This window comes from Diplotaxodon limnothrissa, linkage group LG10 (genome assembly GCF_057381915.1).
Source record: "Diplotaxodon limnothrissa isolate DT_005_m linkage group LG10, D_limnothrissa_male_GT1.1, whole genome shotgun sequence".
Lineage (NCBI taxonomy): Eukaryota > Metazoa > Chordata > Actinopteri > Cichliformes > Cichlidae > Diplotaxodon > Diplotaxodon limnothrissa.
This window is the reverse complement of record NC_140605.1, coordinates 13,781,358-13,800,562: the sequence shown is the minus strand read 5'-3', so window position 1 is coordinate 13,800,562 and position 19,205 is coordinate 13,781,358. Positions and strand designations below refer to the sequence as shown.

The 19,205-nt window shown below is 42.8% G+C and overlaps 1 protein-coding gene across 3 annotated transcripts in view; it reads left to right on the top strand.

The window, feature by feature from the left end:
* Window positions 1-19,205, top strand: part of LOC146624002 (glutamate receptor 3) — a 74,456-nt gene that overhangs the window by 30,337 nt on the left and 24,914 nt on the right. For all 3 annotated transcript variants that reach the window (XM_085363584.1, XM_085363583.1, XM_085363582.1), the window contains exons 4-7: window positions 6,699-6,886; window positions 17,490-17,543; window positions 17,839-18,000; window positions 18,282-18,449. In XM_085363584.1, the coding sequence (XP_085219710.1) occupies window positions 6,699-6,886; window positions 17,490-17,543; window positions 17,839-18,000; window positions 18,282-18,449 (572 nt within the window). The remainder of the gene's footprint in view (window positions 1-6,698; window positions 6,887-17,489; window positions 17,544-17,838; window positions 18,001-18,281; window positions 18,450-19,205) is intronic.

Here is a 19,205-nt window from a genome sequence, read left to right as displayed (position 1 = left end):
GGTCATAGTCTGGTCCCGCCTTCACTGTTGTGATTGGTGTGGGGGTAGGGACAGGCTTAGGGCGTCGGGGGGTTCCCCGGAGGCATCTTCCTTGGGGGGCTCAACCCGGGGTAGCGGTCATGTCCGGTTAGGGGCTCTGTTGGCTCTCAGGTGACTGTTTCCTCGCGGCTGCGTGCAGCGGGGCTAGGGGAGGGTCTGTGCTGACGGACGTGGGTTACTGACCTGGTAGCCTGGCTGCCCCTGGGTGGGTCCGGGATGGGCGTGAGGTTCTGGGGGCGCTCCGTCTCTGGGCTGGGACCCGGACCGGGCCTCGGGGGCTTGGGTCCTGGTTGGTGTGTTGCCGGGGTTGTGGGCGGGTGGGTGCATGGGGGCCCAGCCCTGGAGCGGGGTGCCGCCGGTGCATCGAGCCACCTGGGGGGCTCTTCAACTGGTGGGGGAGATTGTCACATCTTGCAGGAGCTTTCTTCTCCTCAGGAGCTGCCTCTGCAGGAGGGGGAGATACAGGAGAGGTGGAGGAAGATCTCAGCCTGGGTGTTTATTGTCTTATGTAGTCTGGAAGATGAGTGGATGGTGGGGTGGGTGCAGTTTTCTCTGTGGTGGGGTTGGGAGGACTGTCCCGGGCTCTGTGGGGCCGGGAGGCGCTGCTGCGCTGGGCCCCGGTCTGGATGGGCCTGGGCCCCCTTTCCCTGGCGGGTCGCGGAGTATGGGGGTGCCTACTGGGGTCAGCGGGGGAGCTGGCCCCAGGGAAGGGTCACTTGCCCCTCCCTTCCTTCCCTCCCCATCTCCAGCTGCCTCCCTCTTCCCGCTCCACCACAACCACCCACACATGCAGGACCTTGGAGTAGGGGTATGTCACCAGGGTGCAGAGGAGGCTACCCCCCCCCTCTGTCGCCTTCTGGCTGCCTCTGCCTCAATTTTATCCCACAACTTAGACATTCACATTACTCACACTCTCATTACACATACATATAGGATCTTGGGGGTGGGCACGATACACGGAGTCCAAAGTACCATCAGGGTGTACACCCCACCCCTGGCATCGTTGCCCACCTCTCAATTTTAAATACACGTAGACATTGAGGGCCAGCAGGAGGGACCATGCGCTTACCTGCTGCTCTCTGGCAGGTAGCTCCATGCCCTCCTGGGTTTTAATTGCACCTTAGAACGCACATGCATCAACACTACAATGAGCGGGTGGAGGGAGGTTTGGAGTCTTCTCTCACCCCCATTCTCTGCGACCTGCTGGAGCGGGGGGGCTAGGAGGAGGAGTTGGCCGTCCGACTGCAGTCTGGAGTGTGGGGCCTTCCTGCTGCTGCAGAGTCGGGGCGGTCTGCCTCCCCCCACCGTAGGGAAAAGGGTAACACCACCTGGGTCTGGGTGCAGTTCCCCCCTCCAGGGGCAAGGGCACCTAGACCCGGTTTGTAGAGTACGCTTGGGGAGTGTGATCGTGTGTACAACGTCTCTTTATGTCTGTCTCCACGTTGGTTGAGTGTGGAGTAAGTGCATATGAGAGCATGAGGGTGGGAATGGATGTTTGTATCTGTGTGTGCCTGTATTTCTGTGTCTATATGTCAGGTTGGGTGTCAGGCGCCACCTCTCTGGGGACATCTCAGGCCCTCCAAGGTTTGGAGGCCTATCTCCCCCTACCACCACTTCCCCTGCCAGTGGCGGTCCCCCTCGGACATCGGTGCGTTGGTGGTTCTTTGTGTCCGGGGGTGGGCGTCCGGGTACACACCGGCTCACTCCTTGGCGGCCGCTCATCGGGGCCTGGAGCCTGGGGCTCGCTTGGGCCACTTCGGAGGTGGGGTGCCCCCGGCCTCTCGGCCTGGGGCTCGGTCACTCAGGCGCGGCTGGCTGCCGGCGGAGCTCACGGGCGCGTCACTGCAACTCCCCCTGGCTTCTGCTCCGCGGCTGCTGGGTGAGCCCTCATCTGGGACTCTCCTCAGCTCTTTCTGGGACAGTGGCGCAGCTGCCCCTCTGTTGGTCTTCCTTGGTCTCTTGTGTTCTGGGGGCCTCTGGATGTCTGGAGTTTTGATCTCCTCCATACCTGCTTCATGCCCTGAAGGACGGGGCTGTGGCCCCCCCACACCCTCTAGCAGATCATTACATGAAGGAACCTTTTAAAAAACAAAAAACAAGTGCGTCCATGCTCACAGGTGTACACACGGGTGATCACACCCACAAACTACACCCTTTTTGGCTCCTACCTCAAAGCACACTGTGTTCTGTTGATCTTATGTGCTGCACAATAATGTTTAATATTTAGTATTTACTGTCATATTCCCATATATCATTGTGATGCTGTTTATTCTATTACTCTTGTTCTCTTCTGCTTGTTTTCTTTTTTCTTTCTCAGCAGGTGATCCAGGTGATCGATATATGCAGTTTTTATTTCTTTTTTTTTTCTGCTCATTCTGTTGGTTTTTGTTTTTTGCCCTTCTCCCCCGTCCCTCTTCTCAGCTGTTTCTCTTTCCCTCTTTCTTTCTCCCCTTCTTTCCCCCAGTCAAGTCTGTCCCGTATTCAGCAAGTGAAAATAAAATAAACAATAAAAGGTGAATCAAATGGACCATTACGGCAAGGCTGGGATGGTCAATTTGGTAAAGTAAATCCGTTGGGCATCTTTCTTTGCCTTTAGACAACAATTCTGATGGCAAAAGAGTCAAACGGGACAGGCAAAAAAAAAAAAAAAAAAAAAAAAAAAAGACAGATCGCTGCATGGAAATATAAAATCTATCTATATGCAAATGCAAATGATTGCCACTCGTGGTCTCCTTACTACTGACATGTTGTGTTTGAGCAGTTCTGATTGACAAACGGCCCACATGGAGAACATCACTGTCATCATAAACAGTGACCAGCACGCATCTGGTTCCACAGTAAGCCCCAGAATATTGCCTATTGTCTCAGATGCTAAGTAAACTAACTTTGATGCCTTTTAGTGCTTAAAAAACAATACACTGGTATATTTCTTCAGCTGTGGAAACATAATATACTGTATATTTGAAATCATGAAAAAAGGTCATCATTATCAAAGAGGAAGGTATTTGAAAAGCTTGTACATTTCAGTGAAACTCAAAAGCATTTTGGCAGTGAGAACGGCTCAGCTGTTACTCCTGAAAAGAAGAACTATGGTGGGACTCCCTGTCATTTGTTAATTTGAGCTGCTGTACAAGAAAACAAGTTTTTACCAACCCCTACAGTGTCTGCATAGAGTAGCTGGGATTTGTCTGCATCTGGAGTTTTTGCAGTTTTCAAAGAGACATCCTGTTGAGATTGCAGTGTGCAGAAAAACGTTTTTTCTTCTTCTTGGATCATAATCACCTCACAGACTAATTTGGAAACTATAGTTTGACTTTAAAGAGTCATATTTGCATCTTAATCTTTTAAACTCAGATTAGGGGGTGGACTGAGAAACTTTGCTTCACTGGATAAACAATAAATGTGAAAACAGACTTCTAGTACCAACGTCACACATTCATCTTTCTGGGCTGTGAAGGTCAAATTTAAGTAGCTTCAAGCAAATGATATTTCTCCATGGTGCTGGCTTTAAAAATTCAGGTGTAATGGCAAAAACAAGTGAATTATTCAAGAATCTTTAATATTAAAAGTCCATGTTTAATATTCAAAGAACCTCCATGGTAAACTATCTTACGATCCCTGTAGCTCTACAAATGAACATGTAACCCAACCACAAATTACCTAAAGTGTTAAAGAGCGCTGACATGTTTAAACATGCACACAGGTGATATAACAGTTCGAGTATCCCTGATGTTGAATGCACTGTGGTTTTTAGGCTGCGTGTCCCTTGATGTGGATACAGAGTAAAACCAGTTTTCATTTAGCTTTTGTAATTCCTGCTTCCTGCAGAGAAGCTGTGAAACTCACTTGTATTTACATAAACACATTTCACACCAGCTTATTCAGCACCCGTAATAATATCTATCATTTCCTAGAATCAACAGTTTCATCCCTTCTGTGAAAGAAAAGGGCAACAGCATGTGATGCATTTAGTCCAGTCAGCTGAAGTGTTCCTGCTCTGACTTAAACAGCACTTTTTTCCCTGCCCATTAGTTGTGACTCAGTACAGTATGTAATAAGCTTCTGCCATAATGCATTTTTGACGTGTCCTGTGTACTGTTCTTTAAAGAATGAAGAGATGCAAATCTTTACTTTATTCATAATCTTTCAGCTTGGGCTTTTCAAAGGTCACCTGTCTTCCTACCTACAGCAAAAGATGTATAAAATATTTTAAATATACTGAGTGAGATTCTTGAGTGATTTAGAAAGAATATTTCAACTTTGAATTATATAAATATCTAAACAAAGCCAGTTTGTGTTCTGCTGTTACAGAGATGAACCGTCACTGGATAGCTAGTGTGTAGGCAAGGGCCAAGATTTTGTTACAGGAAGCTTCCTGGTTTGCGTTTGGAGTTCATGTGTTGACAAGTCATGCTTGAGCAGGCTTAGGTTACATGCGGGGAAACAGCTCATGTGAAGAGCAAAACAGGGGCATTATTTGTGGAAATGCAGTTTTAAAACCATCACCTGATCATTTTTGAATAATTATATTATTAGAGTGTAGATCACGGGTCACGTTAACAGCTAAAATATGCTTACATTCGCCCATAAGGTCTTCAAGATCAACTTTAATGGTCAAAAATTGACAAAAAAAACATGTCAGCATATCGCTATAAAGATTTAAAATATTATTTAAAATTTGTCCTCTGATCTTTCTTTTAAGGTCAATAGATTGAGTAGATTTTAAATACACTTAAAAGAACATAGAAAAACAAAATGAATAGATCCAGTAGTATTATCTTAAAAGTAAATACTGCCCAAAGAGTGAGCTGCCCTGGCGGAGGTTTGCGCTGTTGGAGTGCTTCTCGTTTAAATATGTATCTGTATTTTGTAAACAGTGACTGATGAATGGCAGATGAAACAGGAAGTTTTGGCCTGGACTCGGCTGCACTGGAAGCTCTGAAAAATCAGCTGCTGCAACCGTCCTGCAAATGTGTTGATGGGCTCTCAGATTGCTTGGCAACAAATTGATCCGTTCAAAAAGGCAGCATGCAGCAATGACTCACTTTATTTAACCTCGCCTCAATCATCCAAACAAGCCTGTTTAAAAAGATCTTGCACCACTGTAACCAAAATAAGCTTGTATTACCTATACTTTCTTTCAATCTCCTCAATTATTAATCCAGATTTATTAATACCACACCATAGCTTAGTAGTAGGGATCTTATAAACAAGGTGTACTGTTTCACTACAGTGTTTCAGGTTTAAGATTTGTACCCTCTACTCACAAAAACTGGCTAAAACATGGTGTTTCTGAAGCTAACACACAGCTGTATGCTCTATTTCCATGTCACTCACTCACTGATGTTTTTTTCAGCTGATTTAGAAACTCCCTTTGCACCCTGTCATGACTGCTGACCACCAGTCCTTAATCTCCTTAGTAAACCACCACACACCATTATAACAATGTGGCTTTCTTTTATATACAGTCTATGCTTTTAATGTGTCACCGCTCAGCCAACTTACTCTTAGCTCAGCGTCTTTCTTTCATGTGCCTCAGCTACTGATTCATCCCGGGGTGCAGTAAGCTCTGCCAATTGTGCTTTCTGGATCCTTTGGGAAGTCTATTTCACTGCATCTGCTAAGGTACATGTTTCATATCTTATTGTTGCGACCCCTGATTTTTTTTTAAAGAAATATAAAATATAAAACTGTTGCATTGCAACTTTCATGGGTGAATTATAATACGCAGAAACACAGACATTTCTCTTCCATATCGTTTGTCCTTTCTGCAACTTTAAACTCCTCAGTCTACCAGGGAAGAGATAGCAATGATGACCTCCCATGACAAACTGCTAAGGCAGCGTGGGACAGCTCAGTCATTTCCCAGTTAATGGTTAATTATGCTCTATAATGCATCTATCTTTGTTATAAGAGCTGCAGCTTTAAGCTAATCGGTTGTGGGGATTCTTTGTGGAGCCTCTTGAATCTGCTTTGTCTGTCAAATATTTCTTTTACGATCCTTTTAAACATTTGGCAGCCGTTCCTGATATTAATTCTGAAGAGACTCATTAATCTTGTACCTGCACGTTCCGGAAAGGCCTAATTACAGGAGCATGTCTGTTTAATTCATATGCAGTGTAAAGAAAGAGCTCCCAAGCATCTCTAATTTCGGCTCAAATTTTAGCTTTTCTTACTACCTTTACGCGAAATGTGTTGAGCGTTTGTCAGAATTTAGACTGGTAAAAAAAAGGCAAATCAAACAACCCCCCCCCCCCCCCCCCTCTCCCCTAGATCTTCTTCTAGCCATCCACTCGAGCAGCTGTTCATATTTCAGTATCAGGAGACTGTTTGACTGCCGCCCCAGTACAGCTCAGTTTTTACTCTGAAGCGCGCCTCTTTGTTTACTTACTTCACGCTATTTATTTTCCTCCCTGCAAGCGGTGCCTACAAGATGATTGGTACTGTTTAAACATGTTGACAATGCATTATCAATTAATAGTTTACATTCTGTATGACAATAAATGGTTACAAACCATTGCTGGAAGCCACAATATCCTTGTTTTTGTTTTTTTCAGCGCACAGGGAGTTTGGGATTCTGAACACGTTTTCCTTCTTGTGTGCTCTGAAATCCAAAAAGACAGTTGTGTGATGGAGCTCTCTCCCCTCTGTTCCCCCAGGGTTTGCAATCCTCCAAGCCATCATGGAGTCTGCTGTAGCCAATAACTGGCAGGTGACAGCTCGCTCGGTGGGGAACATTGTGGACCCCACAGAGTACAGGCGCATCATCGAGGAGATGGACCGCCGGCAGGAGAAACGCTTCCTCATCGACTGTGAGGTGGACAGGATCAACTTGATACTGGAGCAGGTATTCAGTTTGCAAAGTGCTAATTCAGCCTTGCTTAAAAAAAATAAACAAATCTCTTTTCCTCGAATATCAGGAAGTAAATCTAAGATTGCCTCAGAAATATACTCTTCCCCCAGCCTCATGATTCGGCTTGTTCCATTGTTTCTAAAAGAGGAAACATGCTATTTCCCACTTTTTGCTGCAAGCGCCACTTCATGCTACACTGCCAGTAAAATACGCCATTTCTCCTAGCTTGGTCCACTCCCCACTTTTCATTCCTTTTTCATTATTACCCTAAACACTGTGCCTCAGATCTTGACACTTTCATTTAGAACTGATTTTAAAACAGGCAAGGCGGTACATTAAATTAAGGCTTGTTATTTGTTGTTTTGTGTGTGTGTCTGTGCACGCACGTGTGTGTGTATGCACGTTGTTTGAGGTCACTTGGGCTTAATTCACGTGGAGGAATTAAACAGTTCTCTCATCCTTGTTTCCTAGGTGATCATCGGCTACAGTTTTCCCACACGAATCTTGATTCAGGTTCAGTGTTTGCTAATGTGTGCTGCTCTCTCTGACTGCACCATAGAGAATATTTCATTGTCAGAAACGTATTAAATGAGTGTTAACTGAGAATTTTCCTATCTACTCAGAAGATCATTAGTGTTCATTTGGGGGATTAGTTTGGTGCACATGTGAGTACATTAGATTTTGCAAATGATTTTTTAAGCGTACGCCTTCTTGAGGTACGTGAAGCTAAATAGTAGAGTATTGCTGATGTTATCTCCACAGGCTCAGACTGAAGGTAATGCTAACACTGAGTAGCTGTCGACTGCACTGCACACTTATTACTTTTAAAGCTTTTTCCTTTCAAGTGAGACACTGTAGTCTGTTTATGAGGTGTGCCAAAATTAGATGAGTTTGCCCCATAGACTGTATTCAAAAGGAAGATGTAGCTACAGTAGTGTTTGGCATTAATTTGCACTATTGTTTTGAAGATTTTCTTTCCTCACCAAGTGCTTGGTCATAGCGAGTTGTCTCGTTGTTGGGTTTTCGCTGTATTATTGTAGTGTCTTTACTTTACACTATGAAGTGCTTTGAGGTGACTGCTGTTGTAATTTGGAGTTATATAAACAAAACTGCCTGTCCCTCTGTGTTAGCCCTGCGACAAACTGGCGACCTTCCAGGGTACATCCTACCTCTCGCCCTATGATAGCTGGGAGAGAATCAGCCAATCATATGGCAGTAACTTATTTAGGCATGTAAACATGTTTAAGATGATCCGTTGTAGTTCAAACCTGGCATTGGAATGGTGAAGAAAGGTGGTTTAAAGAGACTCTGAATGCGGCTTGATTATTGGGACAAAACAGGCTTTCAGAAACTGTTGATTTACCAGATGAAAATGGATTTGGAAAACAGAAGATTGGAAAAATGTAAATGTATTGGAAAAATGGATGCATCCTGCCTTGTGTGGTGTAAATGCAGATAATTTCTTAACACTTTGTTTAACTGATCATGATTTTGGCCTCTATCATAGCTGACCATAATAATGTCCATCCTTTTATGACTTGAACTTGAAGAGTCCACCGTACTCAAACGGGCTCCTCACTCCAGACGGAGCTGTTCACTGCAGGAAAACAGGCTTGGAAAGATTCAGGCATACAGAGCACATGTGTTCATGTCCCATCATTTACCTGCATACAGTTTCTTTGACCATGAAGCAGATTTTTTTGCTAATCATGCAGTCATCAAGTAGTTTTGATTGTCTAAACTTAAATGCTTACTAAATGTAAGAATCGGATCATGTGAGCCTGTTTTTGAACCGTCACATGGCTCGTTTTTGTGTTTACTGGCAAACGCTGCTGTTTTAGACACAAGGATTAACAGTGACCAATTTGACAGCAGAAAGTTGTTTTGTTTTTTTCCAGACGCTGCACACAGCTGCACAGCAGAGTTACAAAAGACATTAAGCCCACAAGTGTAGTCTGCGTGTGCGTGCGTGCTGTGTGCATTTAAACCATTAATCCTGGGCACATCTTAGCCTTCTGTTCTTCGCTGAGATATTTGTGTATAAAGGCTTCTGCCCTCTACATAATGATCCTCATTATTGCAGGCCTTATGAGTTTTACTCTGACCTTCACTGCAGATCTGTCTTCATTTCCTCTGATGCGGGGGATTATTTTTAGTGACAGTGCTGAACATTTTCATTAATCAAGAGAAGTTTGCTTTTCCCTGCCCTTCAAATTTAGATCCAGGGTTTCTTCAAGTGTTCTCAAATTGCTTCCGTATTAGATTCAACGTATCCAGTCATACAAAGGTGGTCACTCTGTGTCAGATCTGACCGATCCAATCATAACCTCTCTTCTGCGGTGGCTTAATGTGAATCGTTGCCTTGTCGGCAGCATCTGTCAGACACGTATCTCTCCAGATGCATAAGAGTGGCAAGGCAGGCCCGTGTCTCTTGAGAATGATTCCTTATACGAGCTGTGACATCAACACTTGCTTTAATGTAATATCAGCTCCCAGTGTAAGTAGGACACACTGTCCCATAACAGCAACAACAATGAGCCTACTATAAATAGCCTACCCTCCTAGCCTGAGGGAAGATCTTTCACAAAGGCAGGAGTGAGCAAACACAACTGCGATCACTCATGCATCAGGAAACAATCGTTGTGGACATGATTTAGTTTTTAATCTGCGAGGCAGTAATCAGAAGAATTATGATTCAAATCTTTTGATGCCTTCTGTCAGGATATTATAAAACTCATCATTAATACATTTTATTTGCAAACATCTGCTGTTCGGTAGATGCTGTAGTCAAGGAGGCAGTTTCAGTTCTTCTAGGCTTTATTTGTTGATAAATGTGCTGTGGGAGTTTTGGTCTTCTGCTGGCTCTCTCACCACCTGTAAAAGTATCAGTTTGCTCATCTCTTCAGTAAAGTAAAGACGGAGCGATAAACACCTCTAAGGCTTCTCATCAATAATAGAAGCACAGTGGATTTGTTATCGCTCTAAGAGAGGACCCATCACCTCCAGCCTCCTCCTGCACAGCTGACAGACAGAGGAAGAGTCAGAGGGAGAGATAAAAAGACTGGAAAGGCAGAGAGCTTGTGGGAATTGAGCCATGTAGTGTGACTCTCCCTGTCTGGTGCTGTGGAGGGAAATGGGAGAAGTGCTGAACACCCAGAGGTACACTGGAATTCCACACCCTGTGAGTAGGAGAATGAAGCATGCTTTATTTAACTTCCTAAGACCTGAACTCTTCAATGGCATGCATTTTTAATTTCTCTTTGATATTTGGGCACGTTTTTTTTGTGTTTTTTTTACCTGAATTTTTGTTTCTGAGAGAAATGAGATCCACATAGGAGGACATTTGTTTTAAATTTCCATAGAACAGTATCAATATAATGTCCTTGTAACTGGATATCAGGCCCTTGTAGAGCAAAATGTATTATTTTGGTCTAGACATCCCAAAATGTGATGTCCACATATGTGGGCGCCAGGTCCTAGGAGGTTAAATGAGATTATGCTATATATAGGGTCATTATTATATAATCAGGGAAATTGCAGTTTTGGCTGTTGCTTTGTTGGGAATTGCTGTTAAAGGTATTGATATTTATAGCTAAAATCCTGACCAGCTAATGGTGGGGCAGGACATGTCAGATAGCATAGGCAAAAATCATAACAGTGTGACTGATACTGACAAGCCTATGTCAAACAATGTACAGGGTGGACCATTTATATGGATACACCGTAATAAAATGGGAATGGTTGGTGATATTAAAGTCCTGTTTGTGGCACATTAGTATATGTGAGGGCCCCTGTACATCTCTAAAAATGTAACTGTAGGTGTATCTATAACCTAATGGTAGGACAATTTTACCACACCTTGATCACAGGGGGCCTCTTTCCATACTTCCACGCTCCACACACTTTTGAATACAAGGTTCTTGGGGGGAAAAAATGTAATTAGAGGGAATATTTTCAAGTCAACCAGTGCTGATTTTGGCCAGGCTGTGGAGTCAGTTGGGAGCAGTATTATGCCAGGATGGTTAGCAAGTACACCCGTAAGAACGAAGAAATGAAAGTACTGCAAAGCACTGGTTTTACTAATACTTCAGATATAGGAAATGTGTTTTGTATGTCTGCTTTATCCTTTAAAGACTCAGTTCAGTTCAATTCAATTCTATAGCACCAAAAAACAACAGCAGTTGCCTCAAAGCCCTTTTTAATTGGAAGGTAAAGACACTGAAAAGATGCACAGATTGCCTGATTGTGAGATACAGTCAGTGCACTATTATTTACAATGAACGTACAATGCGTATGCGTATGCTAACTCAGGAAATAATTACAGTGCATTACAACAAACTAATATTATACACAGTAAAATACACAGTCGGGATAAAAATGCAAGCACAAGAAATAAAAAGAAATAAACCTGAAAATATGGCAACTGAAATACAAAACATAAAGAGCAGTTTTAGGAATATAATAAATTGTATTTCAGTCGCTGACAAAAATACACTGAAATTTAAAAGAAAGCTGTCCTGCGCCAATAAGTATTTAAAAGTTATTTGACAGAAAACGCTGATGCAGCAGACACGAGTTCCTGACATCCCAACCGAGAAACAGCAAACACTTGTCCCCCACTCAGTCTGTAAGTGTGAGGCAACAGTCAGCAGGTTGCTGGTTGCGGCTCACAGCCTGTGCATCAGTGCTTGGTAAGACAGCTTGTCTCAGAGATTTTATATCTTTTTATATCTATATGTATATAAATAGGGCTGTGCAAAAGTCTCAAACCAAACATTGCTTCTCTATATTTTGTTTACAAGGAGCCAGACTTTCTTATAATTTTTTTAAAGTGCTCTTAAGAAATAGTTCTCCAGGCTTGCTGAAGATCTTGAAAAGTTTTTCTTTGGGTATTGGCTGCTTTTTTTTAGCCATTTTCAGTCCAGTCTTGTACATGACCACTTTCAGAGGATTTTCTTTGTCCCTTACCACTGACCGCTGAATTCATTCAAGTATAAATAGCACCTAATTCAAGGGATGAACTGGTGTTGTGTCTACAGATAGCAGACACCAAAGAACCCATTTTAAATTGTAGTTTCTTTAGGCACTTTGTAACTAACAGCCTGTTGCAAAAACATATAATTTGTCCCTGTTTCTTTAGGTGACACTGCAAAAGAGCCAAAGATAAAACAGTCTAACAGACATAAAATTGCATTTTTGCATCAGAGAGGCAATTCCCAAAACGAAAAACATCTTTCAGAATGATATGCAGTGAGGAAAATGGATAAGTGGCAGGCTTATCTACAGTATCTAAAAGTCATATCCTTGAGAAACAGGAAAAAAAAGTCAGAGATGCATCTGGGCTTTCAGTTGATCGATCTACTTTTCACAAAAGCCTCTGCAGAAATGGTCTCAGTGGAAGACAGGCTTTCAAGGAAGGGAAACAAGGAGAAAAGCCGAGTTGTGCCAAATTACACAAGAACTTAAAATCAGAAGCAACAGGTCTGATGGAGAGATGAAGTTCTATATTTCTGGTTCAGATTGTTGTCAGTTAGTCCTCAGGAGGTCGGAAGAGAGGTACAACAGTGAGTATCTGCAACCATTTGTGATACACAGTGCAGGCTCATTTTAGCCAGTGGGGTTGGACATCTTGGCAACAGCTTGATTTTTCAGAATGACAGTGATCATAAACACACTGTCTGCGCAGTGAAAGCATACCTGGATAGAAAACACACAATGGAGATCCTGGACTTTAACATTATTGAAGCAGAGTGAGGTCATCTAAACAGAGAAGAGAACAAAATGTAGCCAAAATCCAAAGACGAGCTATTTAAAGACATTACAGGAGAGCTTGTCTAACACAGAGACAAGCTAAGACATAGGTGTGTGTGTGTGTGTGTGTGTGTGTGTGTGTGTGTGTGTGTGTGTGTGTGTGTGTGTGTGTGTGTGTGTATATTACACACAAGGACAAAGCACCTTTAGTGTATTATCCTTTCTCCTCTTTCTTTTACTGGCCTTTCTTACTTTATCATTGAGGTCTACTTTATGAACCTTCAACTTGAGCGACAAATACAAATATGAAAGAGCGGCATGAAAAGTGTGTGATGTCCCAACTTGAACTGTAATGCCCTTCAAATAACCACAACAAGCGAGCTATCTGTGCCTTCATTTTCTTTTTCCAAAGTTTGACTGCAAAAAGGAAACATGGCTTCTGAAAAAGGAAAACAGAGAGTGTAACAGAGCAAGTTTTTGTAGAAGGCCTCTTTGTAGCCCGTGCCTCCAAAAAGAGACCCCAGAGAAGTGTAAGTTAAAAGCTAAGCAAACGAAAAACAACATCAGACACATGGAAATGGTAGAGTTGGCAGGTGCTCAGCTGCAGAGAGGATAGTGAGAGCATTAGAACTTCATAGACATCTTTTGTTTTGTTCAAACTGGCACTCAATAAGACGGCTGTGTGAAGTTTAGAAATGTGTAGCTGTTGGCTACTACAAATGAAAGAATCAGCAGCTTAAACAGACTGTAAACAGGTAAGTCCATGCACGCTTCTGTGACAGTTAAATCCCTCCTCACATTTTGCCCTCTTTTGAGTAGCATAGCAGTAATTAGTCGTCTAGTGTAAGAGGACAGAACTTGTGGTTCTGAAGAAGGTAGATGACAAATCACTGTAAAAAAAAAAAAAAGAAGAAGAAGTCTCCATCAGTGGGAAAAGAGGCTTGAAGGCTGTTGGGCAGTCATCCAGCTCAGTGCAGGACTGGATGGCTCCAGCCTGCTTAATTAAAGGGAATTCTCCAAGGAATTTTTAGGCTGATGGCCCTGCAGCTCGGCCCAGCTCAGGCAAGCCGCAGAAAGCAAAGCACAGACCTGCTCATCCACACATGCGAACCCGAGGAGCCCTGAGGGCAGACAAACAAATATAATTGAGACCTGAAACAACCACTCAGTCTCTATCTGTATTCTGGAGTCACAGTTTGTTTCCTCCACAGTGCAGTGAGACGAACCCACATTTCTGATTATACCCTCAACCAGGAGGTGAATACTAATGTGTGGATGCAACATGAGACTGCGTGCTGAGTTTATCTGTCTGTTTGCTATGATTCATTTGATTGTAATGCACCGGCGTGGGTTGGAAGATGATGCATTGTGTTTTATTTTTAACAACGCACTTTAAAAATCGGTTCATATTTGCACTTAGAGATATCCTGCTGATATGCCAGCGTCTAACTGCTAAGATTGGACATCAGTTGTGGAATGAGAGCTCAACTTAAAGAAGAGCCTTACAAAATTGATGCCAGTTAACTAGTAGTTCAATATAATTCTGTCTTCCATCTGTCTGATAGATCTGAATCTACCGTCAGCAGCCAGTAGTGCTGTGCAATACTGCAAATTTTGACAATACGTTACTAAGTAAAAACAAGGGCAGTGCTGCAGATACCAAAAACGATGCTGATGCTTTTAACCTATGAAGACAGCTTATATAGCACAGAGAAGTGTGCCATGACTTATGAGATGAATCATCATCAGCTGGGTTTTTGGAGAGCTGGAGTGTAAATGTACCTGTGTAACAATACCAATACCAGCGCTGGTATAAAAACCAGAATTAAGTTTATTTTATGTAATACATATTGTATTTATTAAGATCTGAAGTAGTGATTGAGTCCATAAACTCTCTAAGTAAGTGTTACTGAGGTCATGGATTAAGGGTCCTGGAGGGCATTTTTTTCCCATTTGTGTACAACTGAACTTCTTTGTAACTGCAAAAGCAGCTCTGTAGCATTGGCGTCACTTTTCAGACCCTCTGTATCGTCTTATTTTGCTCACTTGTCCAAGTAAATGGGGACCCACTCTTAAAAACATTTCCTTGCCACACCAGCGCCTTTATGTTAACAACATATAAGTGGCAGTTTTTGTTTCCACAGTCAGAACATGACATATTTTGTGCGCACGGGTTTCCCATTTGCAAAATTAATCTGATATATTATGAATCAGCTTTCATGGATAGCATCGTGGCAGATGCACGAGGCTGTTCTCTCCCAGACAGGAACATTTACTGTAGAAAACAGTTGGGAGGGCATGACACATAGACTGTCCTTCCCATTCAAAGAGCATTAAAAATTCAGAAGACAGTCAGAACAATCAGTGCTGCAGGTTTTCTTCTTGCTTTTAGGCTTCAGGTCTTGTTTTCCCTTTGCTGTTTGAGGAGGCTGTTGTGTAAGAAATGAATTGTGACACAGAGGAAAGTATAAGTCCTGTGACACTAAAAGTGTTGCTGTTCTCAGCGATGGTAGTGCCTGACCTCATCCAGGCTCCCGGTGGTTTCACATATACACAAAAAGCGATTATCCCAGGGGATCGTGAAACTGGAGCATCGTGATCCTAAAATTATTTGTTATGCCCAGCTGCTTTTTTCCCCTTTCTTTCTTTCCTTTTCTTTTCCAGAACATCTCTGCCGACAGAGGGAGGAGCAGATCCCGTGGCAAATCGAATCAAATTACAAGAACGTCTGTAGTGCGCATGATACATGAAAATGAAAATAGACAGTAATGAAAATATCCTTGTAAACTATATTGGAGGGCTTGACAGCACATGTAAAAACCTGCAGAGAATTGTTATGTTTGTCCTCATGATAATTTCTATAATGAATATTAATGCAACTACATCAAAGAGTAATAATAGTAAAGGGCATAATCACTCTGATCATGAACCATAATATTTGAGTTATCTTCTAGAGTCACTCTGTTTTCAGAAACTGTTCAGTCAGAACTTTAGTATAGCTGTCCTTCCCTTGGTTCGCTGCCATCCTACAGCAATGACTGCTGAGGCAGGTGGTAAACACATTTTCTTTTTCTCCTCTTGCAAATCAAAACTTCATCAGGTATGAAAGCTAGGTGATGAATCTATAAACCAAATGTGCATGAAAGTATATCAAAAAAAGCTTTTATTAACTACGATGCAACATATAAAAAAAGCATTTGCTTTCCAACACAGCCTTAATATTTGAATCATGGCTGTAAAAGACTGTAGCAGTCAGCAGTGAAGGTGCTACTTAGTACAGTATGAAGCATGCACTATGAACCGACTTCAGAGTGCTTTGAATTCAGTATATCATTCACACCTCCAGTTATTGCCTACACGCCGCGCTGCAGTAAGCAGTGAACGTTTACACCTGATTCTGTTCTAGCAGCTATGCAGTGCTTTGGGCACAGCCATGTTCACACTAAGCCAGGTACATTTCTAAACGCATCTGTTTCTCGCCGTTTTGGCCCGCTGTCCAGACTAAAAGCTTGCACAGAAGTGTGAGGTCCTGCGCCGCCTGCCTTGTGTGTGACAAACGAGAGTCGTAGCCAGTCACTCCAGGCTCGCCACACTCGGGTCACTCTGGCTCTCTCTCACGTGCGGGGAAATGAAAAGCTATTCGAGACCATTTGAAAGACAGCGAGCTGCAAAGCTTCAAGGAATGTTTTTCCTTTTGAGGGAACTGGATCAGGAGTTGAAATTGTTTTGCTTTTCTGGAAAACAAAATTTTGATTTAATGTTGAAATGCCATAAGCTTGTTAGAGGGCCAGTCTTGCAGCATCATGGGGAATATTATGAGACATTAAACAGGTTTTTATAGTACACAGGTGTTGATGAAAACACAGCTATGTGGTCCATACTTGTGCTGCTTCTCTCTGGGAGTTTTGGTGTTCCCTGCCATAAAATAAAAGCATGCTTAATAATGCTATCTAGTCCTAGTCCTGTTGCTTTCAAAAGAATCTCACTTTTGGTTAAATAAAGATAAAAAAATAAAAAAACAAACAAAATAGGAGCCTCTGAGTAAAACGCTACATAATTTGTCTATGAGTAGTACTATGAGTAGAAATCCACCAATGAGATGCTCTCCTTTTTTCGGTGAAGTTGTAATATTCCTCATCTTTATCCGAGTCCTTTGTGAAATCTCTTCAGTGTGATATCACTATCACTCTGGACATTTAACATTTAGATGATTTCAGTGGCTGAGTATACTTATCGAAACTGTGGAGGAGTGTAGAAAGTGAAAAGACAGGGAAAAAAAGCAACTCTCCACCCCCGCAGTATCTTTTTGAAGCCTCACACTCGATGGCGAATCAGAATATATGGAGGGAGTGAGCGCCTGCGAGAGGGAGCGAGATTGAGCCTGCGAAGAAGTTTAAAGAGATCGGCGGATGCAGCTCTCTCTGTGTCGGCTGGCTCCGACAGGTGCTGTACAACATTTTGGGTTTAATTAAGTCTAGTGCACAACTGAGACAGGCGGAGCAGGAAGCGGCAGACTGCAGAGCAGAGGCAGCTGCAAGAAAAGAGAGACGGAGGTTTGCCGAAGCCTTGACCTTATTTTACATGTTGAAGTTAATGGAAAGGAACAAGTGCTGTCATCACAGTTTCTCCCCACTATGTGTGCGTTTCATGCAAACGCACACAAATGTACGCGCTCGCATGCTCCCTCTTGCACTCCCGAATGTCACTTTCTTCTCTCTTTCTCTTTCTGTCAGCTCCTCTGCAATTGGAGGTCTTTGTCATATCTGAGTCTTCGTGTTTCTTAATGTTCTCAGTGTTGTTGGAAGGGAATCTGACTCACTCCGTGTCTTCTTCTGCAAATTTGTAGGTGGTGACCTCGGGAAAAAACAGCAGAGGATACCACTATATCCTCGCCAACCTGGTGAGAGCTCGCAACTTGAAACAGCACAACACAACTCGTAGCAGAAGTGCTTGTGTGTGATGCAACGTTGTGCAAAGAAGTGCAATGTTCTCAGTGGATACATCTCAGGAGCACAGTCAAACTTGGTTCTCTCAATATATAGTTGTGTTAGACTTAAAACTGAATGGTGCAATTAAATCGATGAAGTTACTCAGCGTGGATAAGCTAAAGCAGATTTAAATCTCTCATCTTTTTTTCCCTGTTCTCCTAATGATCCTTTTCTCCACTACCACCAAGTTGTGCTCTTTGCTCTCAGGGTTTTTCCAACATGAGTCTGGACAGGGTCTTTTCTGGTGGAGCCAACATCACAGGCTTCCAGATCATCAGCCCAGACAGCCCCATCGTCCAGCAGTTCCTCCAGCGCTGGGAGCGCCTGGATGAAAGAGAATTCCCAGAAGCCAAAAACACTCCGCTGAAGGTCAGTGAGGCGAAGCTGCCGATGCCGCAGTTGCATTTTTATTTAACATCTTCAAAGGCTGCCGTCGCTATTCATCTTCTGAGTTTCAGGGTAGTAACTTGGCTTCAATCAGAGAAAATATGTCAGTGCGAATCATTTCAGGGATTCAGTTCAGTTCGTCTCGCTTGTTTTACACGAGCAGCGCTCTGTGGTAACCTTGCTCTGACGGCAGCTCAGTGTTATGTTGGGTCTGTGTGATGTCACTGGTGCATCATTGGGATTTCTTCTGGCCTTTGACTCAGTACACATCAGCACTCACCCACGATGCCATCCTCGTGATCGCGGAGGCCTTCCGGTATCTTCGGCGGCAACGAGTGGACGTGTCACGTAGGGGGAGTGCGGGCGACTGCCTCGCCAACCCTGCAGTGCCCTGGAGCCAAGGCATCGACATAGAGAGAGCCCTCAAAATGGTAGGACTGAGAGCCTGCACTGTCTCACTGCTTATTTTATTTACTTTATAGTTATATGTTTGCTTATTCTCACTTTCTACTTAGTAATGTTTCCAAAGTTTTTATTCTTTAGGTATTTTTTTTCCTCCCATGTTTTCTTTTTCTGTGAAAGATCCCTAAATGTTTTGCCTCTATAAACTACAGGCTACAAATATAGTTTTTTATGCCATTACTTGCTAGAAATACATTATAATTTTTTTTCACAATTTAATAAACAAATGCTGCAGCACTTAGCCATTAAAATATTATAGAACTGTGAAAATGTATTGAGCCACCCCTCATTTATTTATATTTTGTATAAGTTTATACAGTTCTAACAAGCTTTCCACTGAGGCTTTTAGTGAACAGTAGATGAACACACAGGTCTTATGTTACATCTTTTTTGCTTATGTCTTAGAATATGATTTTTTAGATTTAGTTAATGAGCCATAGATGTCTGCCACTTGTTCTTTTCGCCTCCACTTTTCTCAAATTTGTTTAAGTACACACTGCACACCATGACAACATACGTCAAGTTTCAGGTTGGTTTAAAAAAAAGAAAAAATACCCAAGAAATGAGGGCTGGCTAAAGATTTTTGCCTTTTACACTATATTTAATAGAACCATGTTATTCTGTGAATACACCCATTCCTTACATACTGCAACGTGAGCAAACAATTATAAGAAACCTGCTTCTGGTGCTCCAAGTTAGTCTGACCTAATAGACTGGATCCTTAT